The sequence below is a fragment of the Anoplopoma fimbria genome, chromosome 6 (genome assembly GCF_027596085.1).
Source record: "Anoplopoma fimbria isolate UVic2021 breed Golden Eagle Sablefish chromosome 6, Afim_UVic_2022, whole genome shotgun sequence".
Classification (NCBI taxonomy): Eukaryota; Metazoa; Chordata; class Actinopteri; order Perciformes; family Anoplopomatidae; genus Anoplopoma; species Anoplopoma fimbria.
In genome coordinates, this window is record NC_072454.1 from 12,888,520 (window position 1) to 12,910,481 (window position 21,962).

Here is a 21,962-nt window from a genome sequence, read left to right on the forward strand (position 1 = left end):
TTATGTAAGACCAAATTTCCATCTGACAAACTGTAAAGTGAAATGTTCTGTTGGTTGATAATTAACAACAGCAGCAATTATGTGCTTCCAGATGACACACAACAATCAGGCTCCAAATCATTAGGACTGTCTGTTTGGCTGCTGTGCAACACATTTCTGAATGGAGAGCAAATTATTGTGAACGTGCAACAATGCAAATGCCTGTAATACCTCCAAACTGCCTCGTTTGACAGGGTTGAGCACAAGTAGTTTCTTCAGCAGGTTTTCACAGTCTGTAGACATGTAGAAAGGAATACGGTACTTTCCCCGCAGGACCCTCTCCCTCAGCTCCTGCACACCAAGCCAAAGACAGAAAGACATGAAACCGCATGAGAAATCCCATTTACTTTGGCCTTTGCTGTCCATGCAAATTCAGATTTAAACAGAATTATTCATATATTTTCATTAATAAAAAATGTCTCAGAGAGGCATTTGTTATAATTACTTTCACTATTGGGACTTTCAATTCCTTTCCCCTTTCTACAGAGGCAGCTTCTTCCTTTCATCTCTCATTTGGAAGACGTATCAACTGTCTCATCATGCTTTAAATGTATAGCTGCAACCATTAATTGATTAGTTGTCAACTTTTAACTTAATCGCAAACTATTCGAATATCGATTCATCTGTTTGAGTAATTTTTTTGACAAAAATCAAGTTTAAATGATCTTATTTCAGCTTCTTAAATGTGAATTTGTTCTGGTTTCTCTTCTCCTCTCTGACATTAACTGAATATATTTGAGTTTAAAACAAAACAAGACATTTAAGGATGTCATCTTGGGCTTTTGGAAACACTCGACATTTTTCACCTTTTTCCAATTTTATAGCCCAAACAACTGATCAATTAATCGAGAAAGTATAGACAGTTTAATTGACATGGTAAATAATCGTTAGTTGCCGCACTAATAAAATGAGCTAGACAATGAGCTAGGTTATATGTCATCTGAGTTTGTCAAAAAAAAGAAGCTTTATACCTTTTCTGAATAGTAAGTAAAAGCCTGCCATCATAAAGCAGGGCGGAAACGATGCACAACGATGTCTTTAATCAAAGCGTTTGTGGTGTTGAACTTGTCTGTGCAAACGCAGATATTTGAAAATAAAAATAAAAATAAAAAAACATATGCGACAGTTTGTTGTCTGGTAATGTAAAGTATTAAACATGCTGATACAACTATAAAAAAAACAATATTATATATAGTATACCTATATCAAAACACAGTGCATCAGCGTTTCTACTGTCAGACCGAGCACATCCACATCCTCAAAGTTAAAAAAAGGTAAAGTCAGAACTGGATTGAAATTGCACCAAAACAGGAAACGCAGGTTTGAATTTGAACGTCAATCAGGGTTAAATAGAGATTAAAGAAGACGGAGCAAAATTTGAAAGCAAAATCTGACAACACATTTAGAAGATTTGACAACTACTTTAGCCAAAGCATACCGAGCCCTTTATCAATATATGTTTGCCAGAGGTGAAAAGCAGTGATGTGTTAACTGATTTAACAACATTGTAAGACCTTTGTAAAGCAACATATTCTTCTGTCCACATAAACATAGACAGTTATGCATCCCAGAACCAGAACGAGTCCACACCTTTAGATTCTGTCCGTCGAAGGGCAGTGATCCGCTGACCAGAGTGTAGAGTATGACCCCGAGGCTCCACACGTCCACTTCTGGTCCATCGTACTTCTTTCCCTGGAAGAGCTCTGGAGCGGCGTACGGCGGGGAGCCACAGAAAGTGTCCAGCTTGCTGCCCACGGTGAACTCATTACTAAAGCCAAAGTCGGCTATCTTGATGTTCATATCTGCGTCTAACAACAGGTTCTCTGCCTGATGTGGGGAGAAATGAAGCAAATCATCATGAAGATTGTGAACATATCAGAACTGACATAACATGATTGATTATAGATGGATTTCCCAAGATATACATGCCGAGTATGGATACCACTCAGGAGAAATCAGATATATCAAATCCTCACCTTTAGATCCCTGTGTACTATCCTCCTCTGGTGACAATACTGCACTGCAGACACAATCTGAAATACATACACACACGTCATGGGACACCACGGCATTATGAAATATTCAGAAAAAGAATATTGTAGCACTATTCAAAACTCAATTTACTGTCACATATGAGAAAGAAAAGCAGTAAAACCTGAGAAACAAGAGAATATTTGGCTTTTTGCGTGAAAAAATAACCGATTATCAAAATAATTGCAAATAATTTCCTGCTGATAGATTAATTGTAGAAGCTCTGCAACACAACCCACAAAATATAGAAAAATGTATTCTTTGTTGTGCAAGTTTACAGCCCAATCATGGCTAATCTGAAATTGTGGGGAAATAATCATAATCATCAAAGCTGAAGTTAATTATTCAGATTCACTGTCAACAGCAGGAGAATTTTGATTATGTCGTCATGCTAAAGGACATTTTGCAAACATCCTCAATATTGATAATTGCTAATACAATTGTGATTTGTTAATAATGGGAGAGGAGGGGCAGTACATTTTTTCTGCTTCCAAAACAGGAAATGTTTGAGGCTATTGAATCTTTATACAAGGTCTAAAAGCTGTATTTCTCATGCAAGCAAATTTTGTCATTTTTCAGGATCAAATGTCACTTTAATCATGTGACACACAGTAAGCAGTTGCTATGACAGTTGACTGTTGTAATTTCACCAACATATGCCCGAATAGCAGCAATAAAATAGAAAACACTGTTCTTTGACAGATGCCGCCCACGTGCAAGCTCTCGGACGCACACACATACAAACACTTTACCTTTCTGGATGTTGATATATCTGTACTGTACACACACACACACACACACACACACACACACACACACACACACACACACACACACACACACACACACACACACACACACACACACACACACACACACACACACACACACACACACACACACACACACACACACACACACACTTCCTCTGAGTCATCTAAGACCATGAGTGGGGGTTTTTAAACATGAACAGCATGGATGTGAAGAACTGGTCTAATCCTGTTCATTTCCAGAGTATAAGTGAGCATGAAAGAGGCCACTGACTTGCTGTTGATGCCTTATTGCTCTTAAAGCACCACTAGGTGTCAGAGCAGCATCTATAGGGAAGTTGTCGTGTCGTCGTCCCCCCCCCTGGCCAAACTATCTGCGCTCCATCTTTCCTCTGCAGTTGGTGACGAAGCTTGCTCTTGGTGCATGCAGTCTTCCCTCTGAAGGCAGTAAGTGGAATGACGACAGAGGTGCGAGTACCAAGATGACTGATGACTCACCTGTCTGAACTTGGCCCTGGCCTCCTTCTCCTTCATTCTGCCGTGAGCCACTAGATAGTCAAATACTTCTCCTGGAGTAAGAAGAGGAAATATACAATTATCAGTCAGAATATTCACATTTTATATTATCATTTATCACAACTATAATCATGTAATCAGTGTCGTTGTGAGGTCATTTAGATAAAAGCATCCAAATGGCTGTTTTTGCACTTAAATATTCTTTGTATATGAATATTAGCTTAGAGGATGCTTCAATTTATATGACCTTGTGGTATAAAGCAATGACATTTGTTGTCTGTGTAACCTAATTAAGTTGCTCTGGAGCTGATATTGTGGAAATAAAAAACAAAAATCAACCAAATGTCACATATTTAGTGGACATACATTAATGCATCACTTACCCCCACTGGCGTACTCCATCACCAAATAAAGCGTCTTCTCCGTCTCAATCACCTCAAACAATTTCACTGCAGGACAAATTGGAAAAAGGAAAGAGAAGGAAGCAGAGAGAAATAAATTAGCTGTTAAGAAAAGATAGATTGGTGTTAGCTTCTCGTCTAGTGAGAGTTTACCCATTGCATTAAAACTTATATCTGAGTCTCAAATAAGTCTTTAGGAAGCCAATACTTTATGTTCAAACATATTAAGTGATGTCAAACATATTTATGTAGCCAATGCTACTGTTAAGATCTTCAAACTACTGGGTCATACCTCAATTTCTGGTTACTATTATTATTATATTATTTTGTAATGCTCTTATTTTGAAAACATGATATGAGAGAATCCCACTCAAAAAATATAAATACATTAATTAACTTACTGCAAAAGCAGGGAAACAAATAGGACAAACTGAAGAATTCTGATTAAAGTGTGAGATTTCAGAATAATTATATTCCCTTGTTAGACCGGTTTAGAATAGTGCCAATGGGAATATTATTGCTGATCAAGCTGGTTTAGGTTCCTGATTGAACTTACCTATATTTGGATGATTCAGTAACTTCATTATTCGGACTTCCCTGAAGAGCTGTTGAGACACATAGGGACATTTAATTACTCCAAACATAACAAATAAGATTTCACGCAGTGTCCCTGAGTTTCAGCTCTGTCTCTTCTGGAAAACACACTGTCAGAAAATGTTATTGTAGCTCTGATTAGGGAGCTGAGGGAAGCCCAGTGTGCTGTGCTGACACTGGATTACATTCTACTGGAACATGAGAGGACCTGAGGATCCACTGTAGGACTCATGCAGTGACAATGATGCACGGAACTCTACACAAATGAGAACCAGAATCACAACTCACAACTCACTGCAGAGTAGCTGTACACAGCCTTACAGCCAGTAAGCATTTGCTGCATAATATAATAATCTTAAAAAAGAGCAGCAAACTGAAGTTGATGCTCTGCAGTTCTAGACAACAAAGCAGAATGCAAGCTCTTATACAATATTTAATATGATTAAGAAGACTCTCTTTACTGCAGATGGGGAAAGTTTCTATCCAGTCTTATGAGAAACCACTAAAAGGAAAATCACATCGTCTAGTCTATTTTCTCCAAGCACCATGTACAACAGCTGAGTGAGAGAAAGGAGATAATTCAGAGTTAGAATCATTTATAAAACCGTGTCTCCTCACTGGCTGTTTATGTCAAACGAGCTCCCGCAGCCACTTAGAGGTGCTGTTGAATCATTGACGTTCTGCTGGTTCCCAGTCGTGCTCAGGCTGTGTTTGAGTGTTAAATTTCAACACTCGCTCGGCTGGGATTTAGCATCTACCGCTACCTGAGACGGAGCACAGATTGTGCCATTTGCTGAGCACTTTGATTACGCAAATATGTCCTGAGTGACGCTGCTGTCTCCTCCTGTCTATTGTAAAAAATTGATTAAAATTGATGTTTACTCTACATGTCATTACCGAACACGTTGAATTAAAAAAATTAGACTGGACTCTGGAGTGGTGTGTATGCGTCAGTGTGTGCGTGCAGCTTTTCTAATGGCCTTTTTGGTCTTATATAAGTGCTGGGATAGTCTATGTTTCTAGGTCATCAAACACAGCTATTATACCAGTGTGAGCAGGCCCAACTCTGTGGGACCTCTCAGCTGCAGTCTGGTTCAACAACATGCAGGTACTCTCTCTCCCTCTCCCTCTCTCTCTAAATCTTCCCTCTGTTCTATGTCTCTACTTGCTCTCCTGCCTCTCTTCTTTTGTCTTTCTGACACCTCTTGTCTCATTACACCCAGCACACACTCACAGCGAACAGAGAGCTGCTGCAAAGGGCATAAAGAATAGGGCTTCTATATTTTTCTTATTGTCAAAAAAATCCAAGAAAAAGACAAGAATAAGAAAAACAACAAATGGTTTTTTTTCTACTAACAAGTGCTGCCTGTGAGGGCCAAAGCCTGATATGGCTTATTGCTCTGTGCCATAGAGCTCTATTGTTTTTCACAATTAAAAACACATCAGTGAGCCGCAGTGTTGCACTGGGTGATATCTGCCTTCGTTACAGTGAAAATGGGCACTGCAATGTATTTTGAATCAATCCCACATACACTGTGCTACAGCTCTAAGTACTCATTAGAGAACCAAATGAGTAGTACCAAAATCATAGTAGGGAAGTCAAGAGTTACTAAAGTGGATTAACACATAAACACATCGTTATTAGTTTTGGTCTTTTTATGGGATTTGTTGACAGTAAGACAAATATAAAATGTAACCAGCCTCATCCTTTAAACAAGACTGTATTATAAATGCAAATAACCCGATGTATAAACATGTTTCAGGGTAAAATCTATTATGTACAAACAGAATAATGTCATAGTTAAGAATAATACAATTAAAGCTTGAAGTAAAAGAGTTGTGCATAACTACTGATTCCTCTCATATGACGTGCAGTTAGTTTCAACAGTACACGTAAAATTCTGTACGCAAACTAACCATGTACAGTATATTACCAGGCACTATCGTTGTACATTTATAGATTAAAAATACAGCTTTAAATTTCTCTCTCTGACTGTTTTGTGGTTCTTGCATGTGATTTATCTGCTGTACCAATGCAAGATTGTGTTTGTCACATTTTAAGGCAATGTGTGTGCGTACAGATTTCATAATTTAAATGGCACCATGTTTTCGTCAACAAAAATCTTCAGTCCCTCAGTGGCTCAGAAAAGCAAGCTTCTCCTGTGTGGCAATCCCTGCTCCATATTCATCAGCTGCTACGTTGGCCTGAGAGGTTCCCCCATGGTAACAAAGTCAATTAGAGTGGAAACACACTGACACAATAACCAGAAGATGTCCTGCAGTACACAAGAATAGACACATAAGCCTTAGATATGCATCCATCCATTCACGTGCTTTAACATGTGACACATCCTTCAAGACAGGACTTCTTTATTATTCTGATCTGAATGAGTGATGGACTGAAGAGTCAGTGTTTTATCTTCATCTCTTATCTCTTCCCCTCGCTGCCTCTTTCTCTCTTTTCTCTCTCTCTCTCTCTCCCTCCCTCCCTCCCTCTCTCTCTCTCACTCTCTCTTTCTCTCTCTCTCTCGTTTGCGTCATTGCCCTAAAGCCCTTCACATGGGAAGCACGTGTGCAGCCACTTGGAAACAAAAATTAGAACAAATCTGAGAAGAGCGGTGGAAAACGACGACAACAAACGCAGCCCCTGTCGATAAAAGCTCAATAGGGATGTAGGAAGCCACCATGGCGACTGACAGCGGATAATGAGTTTAGGATCTTTGATCTAGTCTAGTATTAATATCAATAATATCTGCAGGCATACAGGGGAGACACAGCGGGGCATAAAGCAGTTTACAACGTGGTTCTAGAGACGGTGAGGGAGTCCTGAATATCTGGGCTAACTTTCTTTGAGGCTAAATTACTTTCTTTAAACTAAAATGAATAAGAATTATTGATTTAGATGGTGAATTGAGACAGTGGTTGAATAAAATGATTACAAGGATAGCTGCAAAAACAATCAGTGTATCACAAACATAAAAACAAACTGTTTCTAATGCGACTGGATCTCAGTAGTCTGTGCCAGTGACCTACTTTCAGCCACCCAGGGGCAGCCAGACTCCCAAACTAGCCTTAATTACAGCAGAGCCCCCATGCAGAAGGAGCAGAACAGCAGATATCAGACTGGGAACACTTACAGGAACTGGCTGGACTGTTTCTGTCACAGCAGCACAGCTGCTCATTCAACATGGAGATTATTGATAGGATGAGATGCCTGGAAGTCCTCACCCCTCCAATGAGTGTGTGTATGCGTGCATGTTTTCATATGCACATATAATACTTTAAAACCACATATCAGTAAATAACTCCTGCCTGCTGTTTTGTCAAAGAAGACACAGTGAGAGACGGACAGAGGGAACAGAGGTGTCACTGACATTCAGACAATCTGTCCTGTCCTCCACTCCTGGTGCTGAAAATAACACCTGTCTCTGTCTCTGTCTCTGTCTCTCTCTGCTTCTGCGGAGATGTGCCACCTTATATTCATTATCAAGAACACCAAGGAACAACTTCACTTTTACCAAGGAGCCCATTTTAACTAGAGTTGTTCTGATACCAATACAAGTATTTGAAATGCCTCAGAATCGGCCTTAAATGTTCGGCGAGTGTACGAGTCTATACACTGACCTGATATAACATTACCATATAATTTTCAGCTGATTTACAATACACAGGAACAACTTGTCACTCGCCACCCGATCCATACATCCTGCTCTATCAGTACTGTGCATGTGCAAACTAGTACAACACACCTGTGGTTAAACACTCTCTTGCACATTATTTTTTCCTTGATAATGCAGTATTGTAAACAACAAATCTGTGTTGAAAACAGCAGGAGGAGAGCTAATTAACTTTATCAGCCAGTGGGCAGCCCAGTCCTGATTGGTTAAATAATGGAGCAGCTAACATACAGAGGTTGCACTGAGTTACATTATGATGTAAACCAGCTCTAGCTCACATTATCATGATGTGTTCAAATGTTATCTTGTAAATTGTTTTTGGCAATAAACTTTAACTAATACATTTGTTTGAAGGATATGTTTTCATAGCAATGTAAAATAAAAGGCATTATGACCTCTTTAACTTCGTTTGTATTAACATTGGCCATCCGATAATGGTATCTGATCATCTTTTAACTCACAACGAACGTCTCGACAGCACTGGAAACATACATCCATAAACATCTAAATGGATGCATATCTTTCCGCCGCAACATTCGATTTGTTTCATGATTCACCACGAACAACAGTGCTGTCTGTCCAATCACATTCCACTCATCTGAACAAGACCAAAGCTCTTTTAGCCAATGGGCTCGCCAGCATTTCATTGGCTAATGCAGAGTGGCAGGCGCAAGACAGACATAAACAACAGCCATTAAAGGAGCTTGACCCCATGGTAGGCTTTTTGCAACTGGCAGAAAATACCCAGAGTATGAACTAATTCTGGCTGCCATAAAACTGTCAAACTCAGATATGACATAGGAAGACTGAAGGTTAGCAGCACGGCGGCTCTGAGCCAAATCTACAAAAGGAGATTTTAATTTTCAGTGATCTGCCAGTGATTCTGTCGCTTCGTTTACTCTCTTCACCTTCTCTGGCCCGTTTTGCGTCACAGCTCTACCTTTTCCAAATGTGAATCGGTCTCGCATTTAATTTGGTCTGAAATGGCACATCTATCCCGTCTGACTGGTCGATTATATAACCTTTAATATTTCGTTGTTGTTCTGTTGTTGAAGCAGAAAGAAAACTCTTATTTACAGATTAGGAAGAGACAGAGGGCGATGGGATGGTGGGATGGGAGCAGCGTTTGCTCAGTGAAAGAGGGGATTAACAGAGAGGCCTATTTTAGGGCTCAAATGCCTAAAAACCCTGACAACGTCAACATCCCTGACCACAGATGACATGTGATGCATTTCCTGTGGCGGATCTAAGGAGGTGCTTTGGAAGCTCAGCTGACCTCATTTCCTGTTACACTGAAACCACCACAAAGTCACACCAGGGAAGAGAGGACCATAAAGGAACAGACCACCGCTTCATTCTAGCCTTGTGACTCATTCTGGCCTCTGCTAACCTCTTTTTAAAATCAAATAATCAGAGGGAAACACCAGACTGACAAAGACAAGTGCAAGAAAATAAGTGATAAAAACAGAGATTTTGATATTGACTTTATCTCTGCTGTCTCTAAATCCTACTCTTAGATAGGTTAGAGGATGTTTGCATGTGTATATGAGGCTGCACACAGGTACAGGAAGGCATCCATGTGCGGGAAATGTTGCCAAATGTCACTGAAACACATACAAACAGAGGATCTGCCAGCTGGAGCCTTCTGCATAAACGAAAGGATCTCCTGTGTGTGCATGTATGTGTCACGCATGCTTGTGTGTGTGTGTGTGGCTGTATGAAATCTGCCAGAGCGCTGGCTGTGCCCACTGAGCCAGATGGTGTGCCCACATCCCAGCTCCTCTGAGACCATAAAAAGAGAGATCAGCGGCATTTTGAAGGGCTAACATGAAAGAGTCGCCGTTAACAGTGAGTGGAGAAGCAATGCAGCCAGATCAGACCTCTGAAAAACCTCACTCACCCACACTGACAAACAAACAGGATCACAAATAAAAAACTGTTCTATAACAGTTTACAGTGAATTGTATGCATAGTTCAATTCTTTCCCGGGTTTATCCTCAGTACAAACATGTTTAATCGTCTCCAAAGCAAGAGGAGACAAGGTCATTTTAGACACCAGCATTTCACCAAAGCATCCTTCAATCTCTGCTCTTGATGCATGTAGAAAGCCTGAGTCATCGAATCAATAATAATGACCATCTGTTGTTTGTATCCGCCTCTAGAAATAGCCTGCTCAGATGCAGAGGATGGCATTTCTAAACATGAATATGGACACTGTGGTATGGTCAATTTATTGTCCAAGAAACCGTGTTGCAGAACTACCAGGACTACTTTGTCACTGATGTGAAAGGGGGAACAAATCCATCTTAAGACAGAATTTGGGATGGACTTAAATGTTACATCCATTTAATATAACATTTTCTTGCTACTTTCCTAGTGTGAGGGTTAGAATGGGGGACAGGACATGACACCCTCAAGGAACGATGTGAATTTCAGTCTAGACTTCTTAACATGAACAAAATCAAAATAAGCATTGTGGAAACATACTGAAATAACTGACATCAGCGTGAGATGTTAACATCATTGCACAGCACATTTGTAGACAACAACAAGTACAATTTTCCAATTAAAAGGGGGCCAATAAGTATATTTATACTTTTTTTTGTTTTTAATTGGTTACTTCTGTACATCCCCAAAAGTCTGTTTGTTCAATTAGAGTGGTGGTTTTCAATTATATTCCTCTGAACCCATAGCGTGTTTTGTTTTTTTCAGGTCATCCAATCTGGAAATCATTGCCAATTAACAGCAATTATCTGGCAATCCAGCAGCACTACGAACCCCAAACCCCAGGGATGAGAACCACGGACTGACTCCATTCTTCACAAATATTATCTGGCCAATCCAAACAAAAATGTTATTAAGGTGGATGTTAATGCATCCATAGTTGGGCTTTCAGACGGATAGCATAGGACACTCTGAGTCAATGAGACTATTGATTCAATCCAGGAGACGACTGCTGCATTATAAGACCAGCTTCTGCATTGCAGATGGCACTTCTGTATACCATTACAGCAATCTATAGTGCAGAGCAGCAGACATAAAATATACAACTACAAGCCCTGTACAGATATAAACATGTCTTTAGACTCCAATACACAAACACATACAATATTTAACACATGAAGATCTCCACCAATGTTCATGCATGCTATTACACCAATAAAAGCTCATCCCCCATGGAAAGCCATAAGACTTTTCCATATTGACCCTCTCAGGTCTACTGCAGCTGACATTTGAAAGGCTCACTGAATAATTGATCAGAGAGATCCTGATTGGTCGGCGATCTCACATGATACGTCTGCTGTGCCTGTCACCAGGCAGCGGACAACCCGACCCATCGGGTGTGTAACCTCTCATGACCTAGACAAGACCCAACGCGCTGAAGTCAGTTTATATTCAGAATCTTAATGCCTCACCCACACAACGCCTCTAAATGTTCATTACCCCACTGAGCGTGTGCAGATTAGAAACCACACAATAGGCTGTCTAACAAAAGAGCTTGCACAATGAAATTCATCTCAGTCAGATTAGATGAGCGCAGAACTCGGCGCTTGAAATTCTCAAAGCGTCTTCGCAATGATGGTCTGAAGAATTGCAGTCGGATCGCATTAAGATCCAAGACAATTACAGATTAGCTGGCGGAGAACAGAATCATGCTAGAAAACGCCTCGATGGTCTCGTTTCACAGTCTAACAAGTAGGATTCCAAATTTGTCATTTGTCTCACAATCACACCATGTTTGATAAGCCAGACTCATTGGGTTGACTCCGATCAGACAAATGTGGGATGGCAGACATTTTGGGAAGCAAATTGTTGTTATTATTTTTGCCATTGAGACTGCTTGCTGCAGCAATATTTTCTTACGCTGGCAGCTTATATAGAGAGTTTGAGGCCAAGAGGTCCATCAAGACATCAACTGCCATCTATGTAGGTCTGGTTGTTGTTACAATTGTCCTTTATTATAGTCTAATGAGTCACCGCAAAGGTTGCTTAGCAATTTGTTCATCCTTTACAAAACACTATAATTAAAAGAGGAGCTATGGGGAGCCATGCTACAATAATGTCCTGACCCCAAAAAAGAAATCTGTCAGCTGGACACCTGCATCACTTTGAGGCTCACAGTAGGTAATGCATGTAGCAGCAACCATCTGCAAATGGTGTAATCTACCATGAGGATTGTGAGTGTGTGCGTTTAATCAGCAGAAAGAGCTGGATTTGGATCTAGTAATCAGGAAAACTGTCCCAAACTCTTTGTTGTAACTGGTTATGACTGCTAGACAAGGTCAAGTCACAAACAGGCAGGCAGGCAGGCGTATTTTAAGCTGCTCATAACCAAATACCAACAAAAAGTCAAGAGGGGCGCTGGATTAAACAAGCCTTTCGGTCCCTCCTGACTACATCTGATTACATTATGTAAAACAGCACATCCTGAGTTCAAAGAGCAAGGCAACAAGAGTGGCAACATCCCAGGAATGACTAATGGAAAAAGCCATGAGCGCTGTAACCAAGACATTAATGTAACCATGTGGCCATAAAAACACTGACTCACCTTCTGTAAACTGGTGGGATTCAGCTGGGTTTTGTCTATAATCTTCACCGCCACCTAGAAACAGAAAAGACAAAGAACGACAAAGTCAGAAGAAGAAAGGAAGAGGGATGTGGAGATGAAAGATAACCAGGATGTAAAAACAAATTCTAGTTTTGTATTTGTGTTTTGGTTTGTACAGCGAAAGCTTGTATTGAAATGAACTATCCTCATTTTTTCACTATTCTGCTGCGAGGCAGCTTTGTCAAAACATGTCACGGCCGAATCTGTTTAATCTGAACACACCTTAAAGCCCCTCTGTTCAGTAATTTCTGAAGAGATGAAACTTTGATTGTTGACGATAAAAAAAAAAGAAGGTATTAACAGTTTGTGTAAATGCTTCCACAGACCTGGCTGTGTGGCAGCCAGGGCAGGCCAGTGTTAGTATATGTGACTCCGCAGGTCAGTGATCTACTGTTGGCCGGGCAGATCTTGCTAGGCAGCAGTCTGAACCATCCATCTCAATAATCACCCCCAAAGTGCACACTGAAACAGACCTGCTCCCTTCACTTTCTGAGAGCTCAGCAGCTTTCACAAAACAACAAGCTGAGCCACACTGCAGACTCACCAGTGAGCTCATACATTATGCTGATAAGAGATTGAAGGAGCAGTTTTACAATATAATGAAATTACATATTATACTATATTGTGGCCTTTTGATGTTGCAAAAAATGTTTAACAATAATCAGTTTTTATAACACTGACTTAAGAATGGCTGAATAAATATGAATGTCACAGTTTGAGGTCTAACCAAGCAATTACGATTTTTTTTTCAGCCTTGCTACAGAGAGCACAGGGCTCTGAGGAAGACCAAGGGGAGTTTAGATGTCCTTACAGACCATTTCACAGTGTTAAACATTATAAATGTGTTTATTTTCTGTTGTAGTGTTTGTTAATGTCAGTAAAAATAAACTCAGATCCGAGCTGTTTTAAGTCATGCAGTTCAAATGAAGGTGTCTACATAATGAGTATTACCATAGTTTGCATACTGTAAATGATATATACTCAAAAACACCAGCATTCATGATAAATATTTTTATGGTGGTGTTTAGGTAAAGAGGCACTGTTGTTGAATAATACAACTCAACTGAAAAGGAGGAGAAACTCATGGCTAATAACTCCAGATTTCATAGACATGCTAGTTGCTCTGTACTATTAGCTAAATGCTAACATAAGCATGCTAACATGCTCACAATGACAATGCTGATGCTAACAAATGCTAACCAGGCTAACTACTAATGTAACTAAGAATTGAACGTTTGCATAACCTGCAAGTTCATTTCTTATATACAATGTGCCCTGTGGAGTTTTCTTGTGAACAGTAATGTTTACATTCAGTGTTACTGAACAAAGCTCACTGGGTGTCTCCTGAAGCTCCAACAACAAATGTGTTGCATGTTTTTCCAACCTCATGAAACACAGCCGTGTCTTTTAAATGCAGCATTTTTTACATCCATATTTACTAGATATCAGTGTCTTTTTCCCACAGCCTTTGCTGTCGCATTGCAGCTAATCTTGTCGTGTTACCACCACCATTTGACCAGTGACCATTAGAATTACTGCGTATCGCTTCACACTCAATCACGTAAAGGCAGCAGCGCGGACCCTTGTTTTATGTCATCCCACTTCTCTCTCTTTCTCTCCACATTTCTTAGAAAATAATAATGCATTTTATTATAATAGTTATTGTTATAATCAATATTACTATAGCTTCTCAACTCTATACTATGGAATAACAGCTGTGATGAAGGGCTTTCGAGCAAAACATTAAGGGTTTTCCATCATATACAATGTACAGATGTTAAGAATTAACTTGGTAATTATCTTTATCATACACTATGTTGGGAACTAACAAACAGGACAGGAAACTACTGATAGTGATGTTTGCTGTTGGAATAAATCATACAGTTGTTTTAAATCAAATACCAGAAATCTGGCTTACACCTGCTTCAAAACTGTAAACTTCACAAAAACCAGGTGAAATATTTTTTTCACGGATGTATTGGTTGATGTTTTTCTGAACTGAATCAGGAGCAACTGTTTCACTGATTGCTGCTTCCTCTCTCTCTTAATAGTAAGCAGGTGCTCTATCTCTACGCGTTACATTGTGAAACTATCAAGACTAGCTTGTTTTGTCTTTTGTCATCCTGTATATTCAACTGTTCAATAAGATTCTGAAAGAGATTGCAACCCTGACCTCTGACCTCTAATAAGAGTAGAAGGGAGGAAGGGGATAAACTGCCTTTTGTAGTTTAATTATACCATGTAAGCATTATCAATTAAACATAGCAGTTTTACAGTGACTCCAGCCTTAAGAGAGCTTAATAAGCATGCTTCAGTGGATGCAAACTCTGGCTCTAATCCCAAGCTGCACCGTTAAGGGGAAAACCAGAAAGCAAATGCTGAGTCACGGTGAAGAGAATGCAGGTTATTCAGACCGAGCAGGGTTTCCCAAAACCTACAATACAAGCTGCATTTAATTACCACCAAACTTGTTAACTAAACTATATATTGACAGCAAAGTAAAAGAGTTTTGCAAGGAGAAGAGAGAGTGGAGTGAGAGACTGTAGAAATGCTCGCTGTGTATAGACACGCAGTACGCAGGTGGTGTCTATTTGCAGCCTGTCTTGGGTGGGCAGGTGCACAGACAGACCTCGCCCACCTCCTCTCTGCTTCCTCCTGTCATGGAGAAAACTCAGGTGGAGGTGCATGCATATGTGTGTACGTCTGTTTGTGTATGTCCACATATGCCTGCAGGTGTCGGAGCTCTTCCTCATGGGTGTCACTCCATTGTTCCCACTTCCACTATTCCCTTTGCATGAATCAGAGATATTCTTAACATTTCCTGGACGCTACACTTTACCAATATTTCCCTTGTGTTCTCACATTTGATGCACTCATTCATCAAAATGGCAACACTTCACATGCCAGTGTCTGTGTGCATGTGGGTGAGTGTGTTTTATGTCTAATAGCTTTGAGGGTGAATAATTCAGCTCCACAATGACAGAAGGGCAACACGCATCACTGTTAATTATTCAGCGCGTTCGTAACAAACGGCCCATATGCTCTTCAGCGTATGCAGGTCTTGTGATTGCGCGTTTTCAAACACGTTCACGTGAATAGTCAGCTAGAGCACTCGGAGGGGAAACTTATTCATAGCTTCACTTGTGGGCTGCTGAGCTTTACATGTTCCTCTACATCTTGATTTCCGCCTGAGTTCTTTTTACACGGCCACAGGGTCATGACCTCTGTGAGCTGAAGGGAACTATTGTAGCAAAGCACAAGGTCCTATCTCATACACAGAAAAGAAAGACATGACTGTTGCTAGAATATAAGAATGTAATGAATAAGAATGAACATTATATTATTTGTCTTAGCAAGTATTGTGCATACACCCATACAAAATGTATTCCAGCAGTTTTTACACCGTTTAGACAGAACACTGCACACACAGTATCCAGTAATAGTTTAACCTGCATATACAATAGATACTTCATGTATGTGTATTTCTGCCTACTCTGTATGTACCAAATCTATTTGTCAGTTATGTGTAGCTTATTCTTACTCAGATTGAGAATCTTAAGGACAGAGGAGCTTGTACAGATATTAAGTACTCTAAAGAAGGTTTGGATTTTGGGCTATAGAAATAAAAAACTTTTTTTTATATCTACCAGTTGTCGTACTTACCGCATAGCATCTGTATGTTCATGTTTGCTTATCTTTGTTTAGCTTTGTTGTTGTCTTTATTTGGTTCTTTTAGTACATTTCTTCTGAGTATGTACATAAATAGTTACTGAAGTCCAATTCCTTTTATGCGTCAACATTTGAGCTAAAAAGGTCGATCAATTGATTAGTTGATTGACAAAAAACAACATGTAATGGTCAATTAATTTGATAATCAATTAATATTTTTCACAATTTTCTTACGTTATATCAACCTGACCCGACAGATGGTTTGTTGCACAGAACCATCTGAGAAGCCGTCTTTGGGAACTGTTTGGAAAGGGGATGCACTTTTATAAAATAGAAGGCAGTTGAAGCATTTGCTAATCAAACTCTTGCCATAGCGAGTCGGGAGAAGAGTAAAAACTTATTTTCCATCGAGAAAAGCGAATAGTCTCCTCTCCATGGCGTCGCACACACACACATAAGCCACGCCCATAGCTGCCAGTAGCACCTCACAGGATTCTGATTGGTCCGAACTCTGACTAACTGAACACAAACACATAACTTGAAGCCTGGCAAGATGAAATTTTGGTGTTGTGTGATCCCACTATTCTCGCATGATTTTGTGAGAATCCAGCTGCCGTGCAAAGTAAATGCTGTATAGACAAACTATTAGTCGACCGATCGATTAAAAAACAACCAACAGATTAATCAATACCGATAATAGTCGTCAAAATTGAGTGCAACAATAACATGATGAGGAATCATTATGATACAATTTTACTGAAAACTGATAAATCAAATTGATACATAATAATGTTTCATCACCCTCCCTAGTGGGTAGAAGATGAGGACATATGGTACAGGCAAATGTTTCCCTCAGTGCAGCTGAGCTTGTGTGTGTGACTGTGTTTGTGTGTATGTGTGTGTGTGTGTGTGTGTGTGTGTGTGTGTGTGTGTGTGTGTGTGTGTGTGTGTGTGTGTGTGTGCGTGTGTGTGTATTGCAGTCACCCTCTTCAGCAGATAGAGGACACTCTGTCACCTAGAAGTGACTGCTTCTCTCACCACAGAGCTCTTTTCATGTTTTTCTACACAGGAAACCCTTTTTTTTGTTTTAGCTGTTCAGCTCAGACAGCATCGTTTTTAGTGAGTTGTGTTCTTTCCACCTGTTCTCTCTCTCTCTCACTCTGATCCATGTGTTTGCATTCTGATGAGCCAGCAAGGGCACTCAGGTACACAATGCAGTGGCTGACCTTCTCAGCAAGCAGTGGGCTGCATACTCAATACGCCTGTTTAATATTAGCATTAAAGGACGCAGAATGGATCAGACTGTTACTGGTTTGATCTGGGAGAACATTCATGCCCTCCATACTCTGATATGACCAAGAACGTAATGAAACAAGTGGCTAAGAAACTGACATGGGAGGATATCTGATGTGGATCAGGGCTGTCATTGAGCGCTGTGGTACCTGCTGAGTGAAAGACAGTGAAAGATCGCAGGTCACTGTTTTCTCCTTAGGGAATCAGGAGCTTTAATTACAGACACACCAAAGCTGGATGTCCATCACGCTGACAGGTCACAACTATATGAGTGTGTGGCAGAAAAAGAGAGAGCTTGACCTGGCCTAACGTTAGAACTAACATTGACAAGTACAATATTGTCGTGACAGGAAATCATTCATTCTCTTGAGAACCAGAACAGGCCAAAAAATGGATTTAACTTGGAGCAAACTCAACATATGTCATTTACAAAATACCACTTCAAGCTAAATCTTTCAGTGCAAGGGTTGTTTACGCAAATAAATATGGAAGCTTCTATTTTTTATACTACGGTTTCTCTGGTTGATGTGTTAAATTGTATCTCAAATGAGAACATGACCATACTGTCTGCAAACTTTGAATATAGTCATTCTGTCAAGCTCGCTTCATGCGTTGTTACCAGAACTGAAACAAGTCAATCAAATATTCACTTGTTTATTGATGGTTTTCTTCTTTGATGGTAATTTAATATCTTTGGGTTTTAGACTGTTGGTGGGATTAAACAAGTAATATTTTAAGTTCGGCTCTGGGATGTTGCCATGGACATTTCTCTGACATTTTTAGATGCTTTTTAAGGCTTTAATTGCTTGAATTAGAGCTGCTGGAGAATGACAGGAAACGGGAGAGAGTGAGAGCAGATGAATAGCAGCAAAGGGTCACAGGTCAGAATCAAACCCGGGCGGCTGCCAAGGACTCAGCCTACATGGCTCTACTGATTAATCGAGAAAACAATAGGTAGATTAACCAATGACGAAAGTAATATAGCAAGCTGGAGCCCTAACTGTTACTGTGTGGCAATAAAAAAGTTAGGTTGACATAGTAGGTTTTTGGGATGAACAATGCATTGATACTAAAATGATTAAAAAATGTAAATTAAAACTGGTCTCACCTCTCGTCCAGTCAGGACATGTCGTGCAAGCTTCACCTTGGCGAAATTCCCCTTCCCAATGGTCTTGAGGAGGCGATAATTGCCAATATGGGGGTGCTCCTCTGTGGAGGTGAAAGAGTTGCGGCATCGCGGCAAGCTGTGGCGACTCGCAGATTTGGTCGGGGGCACTGGGGGTTCAACGAAGCCGTCCACCGAAGAGTGCTGCAGGGAAAAAAGCCACACATGTTGAGATAAGTAACATCCTCATTCCCAGCTCAGACACCAATTCTACAACTCCATGAACCTCTCTGGCTTTTTGACACTCAGTAATCCCAAAAGGAACCTTCCTCTTGCTACACTGGCTTCACACAAACAAACAATGCAGCAGAGTGCTGCAGTGGAGCATTGTGTTTGCCAAAGGTGGGAAATTTGCTGTGCAAACAGAGATGAACCCATTAACTTAGATTCAGATTCAATAAGGGGTTAGACATATTGTAACTTCATTGACATGTCCTCACACACAGTAGTGCCCTGCATGCACGGCCCAAAGAGGAACTGTGTAGGAGAGAATCAGGCTCCCTCTTCTCCCTCTGTGACACCTTAACCTCAAAAAGACCTTATCAGACACAAAACAAGATTCAACAACAAAATAAAGTAAACTCCTTTGACTTTTTGCCTTTCAGAATACCTACAGAATGTGCAGTACAGATTCAAGATTCAACAATATTACCGGCCCCATGGCCAAATCCGTTTACAACAAGTGTCCCTGTGATATGGCGTTTGAAGGTGACTTAGAAAAGGCTTGCTATAAGTACAGAGCTGGCACAGGCTACACACAGTCTCTGCTGGTCTGTTTCCTCTCCTCCACGACAGCTGCTGATGTCAGTCCAGGTCAGTGATCCCATGATCCTCTGCTCCTGAGCACCACGCCCATCCAGAGAATAAAGCCTTGGTCTAGTTACCCAGACTCCTCTGCTCCTGTTTCACCAGAGAAACGCTACACCCTGCAGGTTGCGCATCACCTCAGCTAGTATACATCCTGACAGAGGGAGAGCTACACTGCAGGATACATAAAAACACTCCCCAGTGTGTGTGTGTGTGTGTGTGTGTGTGTGTGTGTGTGTGTGTGTGTGTGTATTAGATGCCAGTCAAAGTCAGCATCCTTGCTTCTAATGCACCAAACCCTCTTTAGATATCAGTGGTAGAGAAATCTGTGTAGCTTGCATTGCCTTACTTATCATGCAGCTGGTATATGTCCACATTAAAGTGCCTTTAATTCGTTCCATCGACTTTAAATCAGACCCGTCATATGGCCAGTTCATCCTTCAGACACAAATGCCTTAACACACCAGCACATGCTTGGCCTGGCTCCAAACTTCTGTAAATTAACCGAGAAGCATCTGGACAGGCACGGGATTTGGAGCACTCGATTAATACACAAAGTTTGTTTCACTCGACCATCCATTAACGTAAAAAACACTGACGTTATGTATTGAGGGGATGCCAGAAACTAAACAACTAACACACACCTGCGCAGACACACAAAGATTTATATATAAAAATAAAGAAAGCCAGGAGAGAGCTTCTTCTATCTTGCTGCACTTAGAGCCACTCGTCTCTCTGAGTAATAAGCTGTTATGCAATGCAGTTCAGCTGCTAGTGGGCCCTGGGGCTGCATGATGGAGTCGACCAGAGGCAGGCTAGGCTGGCCGGCTACAGCCATTGCTTTGCTGTTGAGGCAGTGCTTTAATAGCCGCTTAGCAGTTTATGTCTATGAGACCTATAGCAGCATTAGACAGTAAGACAAATGCAGCACTGATGCATTTCTGAATACTGGCAGAGAATGAACCAGAAAGCTGATGTCATTAGGGTTTAGGTTATAACTTTGGAAATGCATTTTCCAATTTAAATGTTATCACCTGACAATAAATAACCCAGATTCATGTACTCTGAAAAGAAAGCCGAACTAAAAGACCTATTTTTAAATCTGGGAATAAGTATATAAATAATAAAACACTGCTTCCAGCTGTTTCCACTGCTTGTAATAAGATATAATATGATGAGGGTTTAGTCAGTGCCTCGTCTTGTTTCCAGGAAAATAACCTAGATATGTCAGAGCCTGTCAGCATACATCCAGAGGTCCTTATTTGGACTGAATCTGAAAAGATTTGTGTTATTATGCTGTGCTTTGAGGGCACGTGGTGGCCGTTCATAAACATTCCTTCACACTGTGAATGAGAAATCACAGCGTCACCAGCCACGTCTCTTTCCCGTCGTTAATAAATAGCGTACATGTCTGTATCAGTGTCGTGGCAGCAGAATGGTGAATAATAACACGCTCCCTCCTCCTCCTCCTCTTCCTCCTCCACCTCCTCCTCCGTGCAGTTACAACAGGGCCCAATAGGTGATGGATGTCACATTGCGATGCTACCAAGCGTTGCCATTGAAAAGTAGGACAACATCCTCCTCCACCCTTTCTTAAATATTGACGTTGTGGACTCGAAAAATACCCCCACTTGCACGAGAGGGTGCAACACCATCTTTCTCACAGGCCACATTCATTCTCAACATTAACATTCAAGCTTGGCGTGCATCATTAAAGCCAGCACCCTGACGCAGTGCGCCGTATTGTGTTCACAAACTGGGGCAGGCATCACCAAACTGCGCCTTTTTATTCTAGGTTATTCTAGGCTCCGTGAGACATATTCCCGTTAGAGGGGAAAGAAGGGGAAAAAGGAAACGGGAGTGCTCATTGGTGGAGTCGCTCATCTGCAACACTAGCCCCTCTATAAAAAAAAAAAAAAAAAAAAAAAAAAAAAAAAAAAAAAAAAAAAAAAGAGCTGGCCATAAACCTGCACCGACCAGTGCGCAAAAAAAAAAACGATCCATACAGCCGGGTCGCTTCCATCCCGTCCCACGTCCGGGTATGGCACCGGGGTCTCCGGTCAGCAGCACTTACGTTCTCGGTGTCACGCTCGTTCACCGTTGGCAATGGCGTTCTGGTCGACATCTTGTGTGCTTCTCGCAGGCCGCTCAGCGGTGCAGCGGGCTGGGCAGAGCAGCGCAGACAGTCGGCGCGGGTCCGTCGGCGGGGTGGGTGGGTGGGTGGGTTAGGGGGGAGAGCGGTGCCTCCGTCCCTCTCTACATCCCCTGGTAAACACCGCAAAACAGCGGCCTTTTTTACCGCAGCATAGCGCGCGCAGGGGCCCAGGCGACACGCCAGATTAATTCTTTTTTTTTTTTTTTTTTTTTTTTTTTTTGGGTTGTTGGCTTTGT

The 21,962-nt window shown here is 41.0% G+C and overlaps 1 protein-coding gene across 2 annotated transcripts in view; it reads right to left on the minus strand.

The window, feature by feature from the left end:
• LOC129091934 (serine/threonine-protein kinase MARK1-like) overlaps nt 1–21,749 on the minus strand; it is a 29,102-nt gene extending 7,353 nt beyond the window's left edge. For both annotated transcript variants that reach the window (XM_054599628.1, XM_054599627.1), the window contains exons 1-9: nt 21,646–21,749; nt 18,708–18,908; nt 12,578–12,631; nt 4,314–4,362; nt 3,740–3,805; nt 3,339–3,409; nt 2,016–2,072; nt 1,630–1,866; nt 211–330 (exon numbers count right to left, since the gene is read on the minus strand). In XM_054599628.1, the coding sequence (XP_054455603.1) occupies nt 211–330; nt 1,630–1,866; nt 2,016–2,072; nt 3,339–3,409; nt 3,740–3,805; nt 4,314–4,362; nt 12,578–12,631; nt 18,708–18,908; nt 21,646–21,696 (906 nt within the window). In that variant the 5' untranslated portion in view covers nt 21,697–21,749. The remainder of the gene's footprint in view (nt 1–210; nt 331–1,629; nt 1,867–2,015; nt 2,073–3,338; nt 3,410–3,739; nt 3,806–4,313; nt 4,363–12,577; nt 12,632–18,707; nt 18,909–21,645) is intronic.
• Between the last annotated feature and the right edge of the window lie 213 nt (nt 21,750–21,962).